At 43.2% G+C, this 12,003-nt stretch overlaps 1 protein-coding gene across 1 annotated transcript in view; it reads left to right on the plus strand.

Moving 5' to 3' along the window:
* The window catches only part of LOC145345360 (uncharacterized), a 79,007-nt gene that overhangs the window by 11,739 nt on the left and 55,265 nt on the right, over positions 1–12,003 (plus strand). Inside the window, exons 3-5 of the mRNA XM_080193177.1 lie at positions 4,375–4,426; positions 5,858–5,923; positions 11,302–11,356. Of these exons, the coding sequence (XP_080049303.1) occupies positions 11,330–11,356 (27 nt within the window). The 5' untranslated portion in view covers positions 4,375–4,426; positions 5,858–5,923; positions 11,302–11,329. The remainder of the gene's footprint in view (positions 1–4,374; positions 4,427–5,857; positions 5,924–11,301; positions 11,357–12,003) is intronic.

Genomic DNA, 12,003 nt, shown 5'->3' on the forward strand with positions numbered 1-12,003 from the left:
TTTGTTACTGGTATTTCATTAAAAGGTCAACGAAAGTCAATTCTTTAGTACTTAATATATGTTTACAATGAATTTTGTCTTGGAGTGAAAATAGATGTAGAAAGATACATATGATGATGTGCGGAGAGATTGCTTCCTTTGGTTTGAAAGCATGACTGATTTTCATTGGTCCCCCGTGTCAAATATGCTCAAAAATGGAGCAAAACCTTCAGTTACAAAATCCCGACCCATTGCTCTGGAAAATAACCACAATAATAGGATTGGCTGTCTTGTATCACTGCAGCTATGCAGAGAACACCACAGAAAATACTCTGATGCGCATTTACACCATTATCCGAGCACTTTGGCAGGAAATCAGGGATATGTTGTGCAAGTTCCCGGCTGCACACTGGCACTGATAAAGGTTGAGACTGGGGCTGTTCCCTCACATTTCGCTGTCACTGCCAGCAGCGAGCTGTTGGTTTGGGAGCTTTCTCTGTAACTTTCATCACCCACCATTCTCTGGTGATGACCACCAAAACCCACAGCAGCTAAAAATGACCACCAGGAACCCGTGCACAGCAACCATCATCTATTTGTCAGGTACTGAACTTGCAGTTGAGGGAAGTTCTGCCTTTCAGATGGTGCAGGTTGCCATTTGTTTCCTCGTCTCCCCTCTGATACCAAGTTTTGCTTTTTGCTGATCAGTCTAGGAAAAGCACTAACAGTCACAACAAAAACCTGTAATGTGGCTGTAGGTGATACCGCACTTATAGTGAGATGCAAACCCAAGAAGGAGGCCCAATCTAGTTCACCAGAGCCCAGCTCATGGCCCGCGATTACCATGGCAATACACAGCTTCATGCGTCTTTCTGATGTCACAATGGCAAGGTGCATGTTCCTATGTCATAATGGCAAAGTGCAAAGATTCTGTTTTAGAACTCGCAGTGTATCCAGTACCAGATAATCAGAAACTTGGGGAAACTTAAGCTGTTGTCTTTAGTCCTCACTACAAACGTCGTTCCTTAGCTACTGACTTTGGACATCTCCTTGCCAACACCTGAGACTGTTTGCCGTTTGGGTGTCATATTTGATCGTGAGGTGAGTCACTGATCACATATCTGTGCCATTATTAGGATGATCTATTTCTATTTTCCATCTCAGTAGCAAAGATTACCCCTGTCACCCTTCCAAATTTCAACCAGAATTCAACATAAATTTGCGATGAAAAGTCTAAGAATGACCACAAAACCATTGTCAACTGTCGTAAAATCCCGTATGATTCACTAATGTCCTTTAGGGAGGGAAATCTACAATCCTTACCTGGCCTGGCCGAAACTGTTAATTGCACATCATGCTTTGGCTAATGTGTCTCTGATTTCCCCCTCCCCAACCCCACGTCCCACAGCTCAGTGTTACTTATTCCCAAACATAGAGGTGCTGTCTGTTGAGCCTTGCTGACTCAGCCCATGTTTCAGAGTGTCTGCCCTACCTTCCCCAAATCCACCATGCCCTTGTTGCAAGTGTCCCCCGCCACCAACACCCCCCCTTGCCTCTTGGTCAAAATATACATATCCCGAATGCTAATAGCCAGCTGGGCCAGGATGACAGCGTGCATTCGGAGTACAGGTAGGAGTCAGACTTCAATTGTACCAGAGGCAGGATCCCAGTGTGCGTAACTGTGTCATTATCATCTTTCCAGCCTTCAACCAAGACTCGCAACCATTGCCAGCCCAGGCACATTTATAGTGTTGGATGCTTCTGGAGGAAAGGATGGTGGGATGACAGTAGCAGGGGAAGAGTGATGTGGGGATTTGATGGCCCAGGTTGGTTTGGAGGGGGAACAGTGGCTGCACTTGCTCATGGGATGCGGTGGATGTGTGTTGGTTGCCGCCCCCTCAAAGCACAGCACCAGCTGGGTGAAGTGGGCTGCAGTCAAAGCATCTCTCACTGCCCTTCCCTGCCAAACACTTGCCATCACCACCTACTGTCTTTCCTTCAGCTCTTCATGTGGTGGAGTGCCCTTCTCGACCCCTCGCTCCTCCTCCTCCTGCTCTGGCTGGTCTCCCCGCTGCTCGGTGATGTTGTGCAGAGAGCAGCAAACAATGCTGATGCGTGAAGCTCGCACAGGATCATACTGGAGGGCTCCCCACCAGAGCAGTCCAAGCAGCGGAACCGCATCTTCAGCAGGCCAATGCACTGCTCAGTGATGCAGCTGGTGGCTGCATGGGCCTCATTGTCGCGCATTGCGGCCTCGGTCTCAGGCCTCTGCACAGGCGCCATCAGCTATGACCTTAGCCGGTAACTCTTGTCGCCCATCCTGGGAGCCTGGGCTGGTCTTCAAAGAGCTCAGGGATGTCCGACTGCTGGATCACAAAGCTGTCACGGACACTCCCTGGGTGGCGTGCATCGACCTGCGTGATCTTGAGCCGATGGTCCCAGATGATTTGAACATTCAGGAAGCGGATTCCCTTACAGTTCAAAGATTCCTGCGGCCCTGCATGGGGCCCCGCAAGACGTTGTGTGTCCCATCCACAGCTCCCTGCACATTCGGGATCCCAGTGATAGCTGCAAAGCTGAGAGCCTGGGCCTCCTCCTGTGCACGGTCCACATTGAAATTAATGGACTGCCCTGCCCAGGCAGACAGGGCATCTGTGACCTGCTGCACGTGTGTGCACGGAGGCCTGGGAGATCCCAGCTAGGTCGTCACTGGGAGCCTGGAAGACCAGAGGGATTGAAATTGAGGGCTGCTGTCACCTTCACATCCATAGGGAGCGGGTGGCCTCCGCACCCCAGTGGTGCCAGGAGTGAGAGCATCTCACAATTATGACGCACTGTGATTTTGGACAAGCACAGCAGGCGACAGCACATCTCCAAGAGACCTTTGAAGGAATTGTGGGGCCTGTACCTCCTTGGCATCAGCACCCTCCACCTTCTGTACACGCTCTTGGGAGCCTGCTCACCCACCTCCTGGCCCTCAGCGGCAGCTCCCTTCCCTCCTTCCTGTGGGTCTGGTGGTGGCTGCTCTTGTAGCAGTCCCTCCAAGCCTGCCACCTTCGGAGCTGCTGCCTCCTCCTCCTCCGCTTCTGCAGCCACTAACATGGCCAGTTCCAGATCAAGCAAACTGAGATCCACCTGCACAGTGGGGTTTAAAAAAAGCTAGAATGATGGGTTATTCTCATTGGCTGCATAGACCCAGACCACCCCAATCCCTTACTTGGGCCAACATCCCCACTTGTGAGAGTTTGCAAGTTTGCAACCCCACACAATTCATGGTGCCATGCATGGCCCGATTAGAGTTGTGTGAGATCCCTATCATGACAAATGTTGGTACAGATTATGCCGGTCGGTGAATATCTACAATAAAGTTTGTCTTGAGGCAATGATCTGTGTGGGAAGTTCTATATTGTGATGCAAGGGGAAAGTGTTTGCTTTGAGATTTGAAATTGTGACCTGTTTTGGTCAACACTTTTCGAAGGGAAACGTTTGCAGAAATGAAATATGATCTCCCTCTTCCAATTTCTATTGAAAATGAATGGTATAAAAGAGGTTGGTTTTGCAATCCTGCTGCTGCACCACAGCGACAAGTTACACTGTTTCTCGAAGGCTCTATCATGGGGAAATGGGAAAGGCCAGCAGGATGTGAATTAGAAATAGGGGAAGGACAAGCAAGTTTCTGGGGCAATGTGTAGACAACAGAGCAGGATGAGACAAACATCAGCACAGGATGTTCTTTAGCTACATGGGAAATTGATCTGGGCCAGGGCAGAGAGATTCTGTTGGACTACAGGGGAGATGATGGTGGAAGGAAAGTATTGGAGCAGAATAGTGAGCCTGATGGTGTTGAAGGCTGTGGAACGACTGAGAAAAGGAAAAGGGATATCACATCATTAATAGAGGAACGATACTCAGAAAATCCCTTCACTGAAGAAAGAGGCCGTTTGGCCCATCAAGCCTGCAACGACAATCCCCCTCAGGTCCTATCCCTGTCAACCCACATATTTACCCTGCCAATCCCCCTGACACTAAGCAGGAATTGAGCATGTCCAATCAACCAAATCCACATTTCTTTGCACTTTGGGAGGAAACCGAAGCATCCGGAGGAAACCCACACAGACACTGGGAGAACGTGCAAACTCCACACACACAGTGACTTGAAGCCAGAATTGAATCCTGTCCCTGGTGCTGTGAGGCAGCAGTGCTAACCACTGTGCCACCGTGCTGGCCATTCTACACAGTGTGACAATATTAAGTTGTTTTCTCTTCATACTTGAGCTCACTCTGATTTATACAATCTATCAAGCTAATTTGAACAATAATAGAATGTAGAATAATTTGACCTACAGAATGTGATGATGGAATTCTTTTCTTTTCAATGTCGTTACCTTGATTCAGATCAGTTGCTGACACAGCAGTGAAGGCTCCACCTTTATCTCGGATTCAGGAGGTACTCAGTATTTACAGTTAAAATTAACTTCTTGTAAATTTATTAATTATATTTCATTAATGATCAGCAAAATTAAAGTCTTAATTGATCAACGTTTTAAAAGTTTACACTAGAGTTAGTTTGTTTTGGCATGAAAACTTGTTCATTAATATTGTATTCTGATGAGAAGGGTGATTCTTTTCATTGCCAGATTTGACAGAGCTTTTTGAGTGGAATTTAAGCAAAAATGGAATAAAAGACAACACCGCCATCACGCATCCCTCCCCCCATTCCCCCACAACCTCATCCCCACCCCAATTCCCACCCCCACCTGATCTCATTTGTGATTGAAAAAAACTACTATAATGGGGAAGGTTGTGTAGGTAGAACATTGTTTCTCAGAAATACATCATCGTGATGGCTTACGCTGTTACTCCGAGGTTCTCAAGAAGGGAAATGGAGAAAGCTCTTCAGGACTTAGATGAAACATAGTCAGCTGAGCAAAGATCCATGGGGGACTCCAGAGGTAACAGCTCAGTGTGGACGAGAAGAGAAACTATTGTAGGAGATTCTCTGGCTACAAGTACATTAGAAGTAGATTAGGGCAACGAGATTCTCCTAGACAACAAAGAGTGGTGCTGGAGGAGGATGGTGTAGTCAAGAAAGAGTATCAAAGGCAGAAGGTCAAGAGAATGAGGAGGACTGTAGTTGGGGAAACAAACAGGGAGGGCCTGAAAGTATAATTCTTTTTGATTTTGAGTAATCTATCAAGTTAATTTGAACAACAATAGAATATAGAATCTCTTGACCTGCAGAATGAGGTGGTGGAATTATTTTCTTTTGAACGTACAGGAAGTTTTCAAACCAATTATTGATCACCTCAAACCAGTGATAGTGGAAGGAAAGTATTGGAGCCTGATGGTGTTGAACGCTGTGGAGCGACTGAGAAAAGGAAAAGGGATATCACATCATTAATAGAGGAACGATACTCATAGAATCCCTTCACTGAACAAAGAGGCCGTTTGGCCCATCAAGCCTGCAATGACAATCCCCCTCAGGTCCTATCCCTGCCACCCCACATATTTACCCTGCTAATCCCCCTAACACTAAGCAGCAATTGAGCATGTCCAATCAACCAAATCCACATTTCTTTGCACTGTGGGAGGAAACTGAAGCATCCAGAGGAAACCCACACAGACACTGGGAGAACATGCAAACTCCACACACACAGTGACTTGAGGCCAGAATTAAATCACGGTCCCTGGTGCTGTGAGGTAGCAGTGCTAACCACTGTGCCACCGTGCTGGCCATTCTACAGCATGTGACAATATTAATTTGTTTTCTCTTCATACTTGATTTATACAATCTATCAAGCTAATCTGAACAATAATAGAATGTAGAATAATTTGACCTATAGAATGTGATGATGGAATTATTTTCTTTTCAATGTAGTTACCTTGATTCAGATCAGTTGCTGACACAGCAGTGAAGGCTCCACCGTTATTTCGCATTTAGGAGGTACTCAGTATTTATAGTTAAAATTAACTTCTTGTAAATTTATTAATTATATTTCATTAATGATCAGCAAAATTAAAGTCTTAATTGATCAATGTTTTAAAAGTTTACAATAGAGTTACAGTAGAGTACAATAGAGTTCGTTTTGGCATGAAAACTTGTTCATTAATATTGTATTCTGATGAGAAGGGTAATTCTTTTCATTGCCAGATTTGACAGAGCTTTTTGTGTGAAATTTAAGCAAAAATGGAGTAAAAGCACAACACCGCCAGCAACCCCATCCCACCCCCATCCCCACCCCCACCTCGCCTCATTTGCGATTGAAAAGAACTACTATTAATAGGGAAGGTTGTGTTGTAACAACATTGTTTCACAGAACTATATTAGAGTATGGTTTACGCTTTTGCGCTGAGGTTCTCAAGCAGTGAAATAGGGAAAGTTCTACAGGACTTAGATAATAATCGGCAGCTAAGCAATAATCCATGGGGTACTCCAGAGGTAACAGTGCGGGGTGGATGGGAAGAAGAACTATTGCAGGAAACTCTCTGGCTGCAAGTACATTTGACGCAGGTTGGGGCAGAGAGGTTCTTCTGGGCCACAAAGCATGGTGCTGGAGGAGGAGGTTGGTGTAGCCAAGAGTGTCAAAGGCAGAAGGTAAAGAGAATGAGGAGGGCTGTAATTGGGGAAACAAACAGAGAGGGTCTGAAAATATGATTTTTTTTGATTTTGAGTAACCTATCAAGCTAATTCGAACAGCAATAGAATATAGAATTCCTTGACCTGTAGAATGGGGTTGTGGAACTGTTTTCTTTTCAATGTACAGGTACCTTTATTCAAATCAAATATTAATCATCTCAAATTCAAACCAGTGATCAGCTCCAACTCTATCTTAATGTGTAGTTACCAGGAATGTATCGTTAAAATTACCTTTTTATGCATCGACTTTATTATTTTGTTAGAAGTATTTTATTAAAAGATCAGCCAAAATAAATTCTTTAGTAATTAATTTATTTTAAATGATTACAATGAATTTTGTCTTGGAGTGAAAATAGATGTAGAAAGATACAAGTGATGATGTGCTGAGAGATTGCTTCCTTTGGTTTGAAAGCATGACTGATCTTCACAGGTTCCCTCTGTGAAATATCCTCAAAAATGGAGCAAAACCTTCAGTTACAAAATCCCGACCCGTTGCTCTGGAAAATAACCACAATAATAGGGTTGGCTGTCTTGTACCACTGCAACTATGCAGAAAACACCACGGAAAATATCCGAATGATCATTTACGCCTTGACTCTTTGGCAGGAAATCAGCGATATGTTGTGCAAGTTCCCGGCTGCATGCTGGCATAGAAAAAGATTGAGACTGGGGCTGTTCCCTCCCAACTCGCCATCACTGCCAGCAGTGAGCTGTTGGTTTGGGAGCTTTCTCTGTAACTTTCATCACCCATCATTCTCTGGTGATGACCACCAAAACCTACAGCTAAAAATGACCACCAGGAACCCGTGCACAGCAACCATTTTCTATTTGTCAGGTACTGAACTTGCAGTTGAGGGAAGTTCTGTCTTTCAGATGATCCAGGTTGACACTTGTTTCCTCTCTCCCCTCTGATACCAAGTCTTGCTTTTTGCTGATCAGTCTAACAAAAGCACTAACAGTCATGACAAAAGCCCATGTTGTGACTGTAGAAGATACCACACTTACACTGAGAGGCGAACCCGAGAAGGAAGGCCAATCTGGGTCACCAGAGCCCAGCTCTTGGCCCACTATCACCGTGGTAACGGACAGATCCACACCTGTTTCCTATGGCATTATGCAAGGTGTACAGATTCTGTCCCTGGCGCTGTGAAGCAGGAATTAACCACTGTGCCACCATACAACCCTAACTATGCTCCCAGCCATTGATTCTCTCTCTCCCTCTCTCTCTCGCTCTCTCTCTCTCTCCCTCCCCCTCCTCCCTCCTCCCTTTCCCTGCCACCACCACCTTTTGCTGGGAAAAGCTTTTTTCTGTCTATCCATTCCCTTCATAATTTTATACATCTCAATCATGCCCCCCCTCACCTCTGTTCCAAGGGAAGCAACACCTATCTATCCAATCCCTCTTCATAACTAAAGGTATCCAGCCCAGGCAATGTCCTGGTAAATCTCCTCTGCACCCTTTCCAATGCTAACACTTCCCTCCTCTAATGTGGAATGCAGAATGCACAGTACTCTTGCTGTGGCTTAATCAATGTTTTATACAACTCCAGCATAACCTCCCTGCTCTTAAATTCCGTGCTTGGTTACTAAAGGCAAGCATACCGTGTGCCTTCTTAACCACATTACCCTCTTGTCCTGCTACCTTAAGGGATTGGTGTACGTGCACACCAAGGTCTGTCTGATCCTTGGTGCTTCCAGGGTCCTGCCGTTCATTTTTTAGTATTTTTCAGTAATTATTTTTAGAGCTGAGCATTTTTTAAAGTGTGTAATTATAGATAATACCACCCTGCCACCATCAGAGTTTGTGTTAAGTTGATAAACAATCAATCAACATGGAAACTAAATATTCCCTTGCTGTGGACTTGAATGCTGGCATCAACTATTTTACTTTACAGCAGTAGAGACTGAGTGATTCACTCATTTTTCATTTTGTCTGTCGTAATTAGGCCTTCCCATTCAATTAGCTATAGTAAATTCTATTCAATGCTGACTGTAAATGCATTTGACTAGGGGCCACGACAGGCAGTTCAGAGAACGTGCAAGCAATGATGGCAAAAATGGAGAATGAGTAGATAAAGGTCAGCAGTCACATAACTGAGTATAAACAAAGCGGTGACAAGACAGGAGAAATAGAAGCATGGGCACAGTGAAAGGAAAAGGATGGGAAAGCAAATCGAAAAATGGCATTGTCCTTGTGGATTCACACTTTTCATATCCATATTAATATGGATTCACAAATAATAATATCACTATAGTATTTTAATAACCATCTAGCCTGGTCCAGGGAGCCTGCATTGTATCAGGGTTCTGCATTTGACAAACTAGTTGAGAGGAAGTAGGCGTGGAGGGGTGATTGTGGGTGTGGGCTAACCCCAAACAAAACAAAATGCTGTAAGAAGAATGTGCAACAATTCTGCAAAGATGCCTGCTAAACACAAATGTTCACTGATTTCCTCTTTGGAGATAGTGTGCAAAATGATCTTATCATTTTCTTGACAAGACAAGACCCTTCAATAGCTTAGTGGAAAGCACATTAGAGAAAGCAATTTTTGCACCTGTACTACATACGTTTTGATAACCTTTATTCCTCGGTGAAACAAAAATGAGTTCTTCAATTAAACAACAGCCTAGTCCATTTACTTAGTCCCAAAAGCCTGTCTACATTCGTAGAAAGGAAGTTCGATCTATATTTTCATTTGGAATCCGTGGGGATTTTTCCTCTGGGCACAATGCATTGCTGGGCGGGATCAATGGTAATGTTCCATCACAGTCTGAAGATTCATATCTGTATTTACTGTTCAAGTCAATGAACATGCCTGTACAATATAAATGTTCTTGTGGTTAGATTAAGAGGGCAGTGTTTTTCCATTATCTGTCTTTCTCTCTCTGCTTTATAATTTGGCAATGGAACTCCAATCTGTAACAAATTGTAATAAGTAACCTTGTTTCTCCTATATTGTATAGAATAAAGTAAGAAGTCTCACAATACCAGGTTAAAGTCCAACAGATTAATTTGGTATTACAAGCTTTCGGAGTGAGGACCTGAAGGAGCAGCGCTCTTAAAGCTCGTGATTCCAAGTAAACCTGTTGGATTTTAACCTGGTGTTGTGAGAATTCTTACCGTGCCCACCCCAATCTAATGCTGGTATCTCTGCATCATGTACAGAATAGAAGCAGAGGACAAAAAAAATGATGTTGCAAATTATTTACTTAACGCAAGCCACCAAAATGTTGGTGGGAAAAGGGAAAGGAGTTGTCATCATTCGAATTAATATATCTTAATTATAAGCTGTATATTTACCTGACCTTTAGTTATCAGGGAGACTACAGCCAGAATTCTCCATTTTGCCTGCGGTCTGTTGCTGTAAACAGAGATTTGGCTGAGCGCCAAATTCTGTGTTCTCACTGGCAGCAGTGAGGGATGTGCAAGACTGGAGAATTGTGGCTTGCATATTTTTTAATCCATTTCTTTTATTTGGCCTCCCCCCACCCCCACTTGATTTAGATTTTGTAATCAATGTGCCAACTATAGTCACTAGCTCTTACCCATCTTCAATGCAGCTTCTGAAGATATGTATTCCAAAACATGAATTGTGCCCCAGTCCATTAAATTTATAATTTGACATCGGCAAATTGGCTCTCAATGCTAAAGTTGCGTTCATTCAGATAATATGCATGTAAAAATGAGCGTTAGTTATTCCATAGGATTCTTGCTTTGGCCAATTACTGCAGGTACATAAGTGATCCAGACATGTTAAACAAGAATAAATGCTTCCTTGAGTAGTTGACTATGCATAGATAGAATCACGGCAGTGCAGAAGGAGGCTATTTGACCAATCGACTCTGCACTGACTCTTGACATAATACCTTACCCAGGCCCACCCTCATTTCTTGGGGCAGTAGCAGTGGTGTAGGTACTAGGGTAGAGACAGCTTGATTCTTTGCAGAGCAGCCTTTGACAACTGAATAATGATAATCCACCCATACCACTGGTTACCTCGTGGCAGAGGACACAAACAACTGGAAACCCCATTGACAGAAATGGGAAGAGAAGATCCTGCTGCCAGATAATGGCGGGCTGCCACAAAACACACAGAAGGGGTGTGCAAATGCCCATCCAACATTTATGTAACAGTTCGATGAAAAACAAAGATAGTTAAGAATCAATTATATTGCAGTGGGTCTGGAATTATGTTGATTTGATTTATTATTGTGACGTATTATTTCACAATGAAATGTATTGTTTGTTGTGCACTGTAAAGACAAAGCATACTGTTCATAGAGAAGGAAAGGAGAGTGCAGAATGTGGTGTAGAGAAAGATCAACTTAGTGCGAATTACATATATACCAAGCAAGGTCAGCTAATTTTCTTTCTGAAAGGGCATTAGGGAACAAGATAGGCTTTTAGCTCCATTTTGCTTATCTTTTAATCACCATTATTGATACTGTCTTTTTATTCAAAATGTATTTAATTAACTTAAATTCTTAGCTGTCATTGTTGCATTTGAACTTGTGCACTCTAATTCATTCATCCATATCTCTGGATTACCAATCCAGTAACATAACCATTATGCCATCACCCTCTCAATTGTGTTTCTCTGGAAAACGTTTGTGAGTAAAATGCCGCTAAATATAAGGTATAAAGAATGTCATCTCACTATATTTCTCTGAATTTTCCATTGCAGATCCAATCAAAAGTACTTATTAAATAAAATGTCTACTTGTCAAAATCTTGAACCTGTAAGTAACCTTTTACCATTGCATACATAGATCTCTTGCATTGTTAACTGCTGCCCTAAAAATAATGTGCTTGGTGTTAGGAACAGTTGTTGGAGATATTACTGCTAGCTGGTCCAGTTATTAACCACAATGAACTTAGTTCATTGAGCTAACATTCAATTTTACTGGGGCAAAATTCTCAAACACAAGGAAATAAAACTGAAAATATTCTCATCTTCATTTCTGACCATGTTCTTTTCTGACACTGCATAAATTTCAGTAAAAGAATGGATATTTAAGTTTCATCCATAAGGTGCTGTGAAGTTTTGTTTCTTGCCATTTCTCCAGCCTTCCACTCTGAATCTTCATGAAAGCTATCACGTTACAGTATTAGAATGAATTCTGGTAAACCTTATGGACACAAGGGTGCATTGAATCTAATGCAGGTTAAAAATGGTGAATTGCTGTAGTACTCTAATGATTGTGCCTGTCGGTGATAGTGTGAACATTTGTGTAGGGCTTCTAATTCTGTGAGTGAGTTTATAAACCCTTCATGTCAATTCTAATTGCAGCAATAACATTTGACCCAGGGCGATCCCAAAGCATTGCATTTCCCAGAGAACAACAGACATCATGGCAAACATTGGTCTGTTGCACAAGGACTTGGA

This window comes from Carcharhinus amblyrhynchos, chromosome 7 (genome assembly GCF_965287045.1).
Source record: "Carcharhinus amblyrhynchos chromosome 7, sCarAmb.v2.hapA, whole genome shotgun sequence".
Classification (NCBI taxonomy): Eukaryota; Metazoa; Chordata; class Chondrichthyes; order Carcharhiniformes; family Carcharhinidae; genus Carcharhinus; species Carcharhinus amblyrhynchos.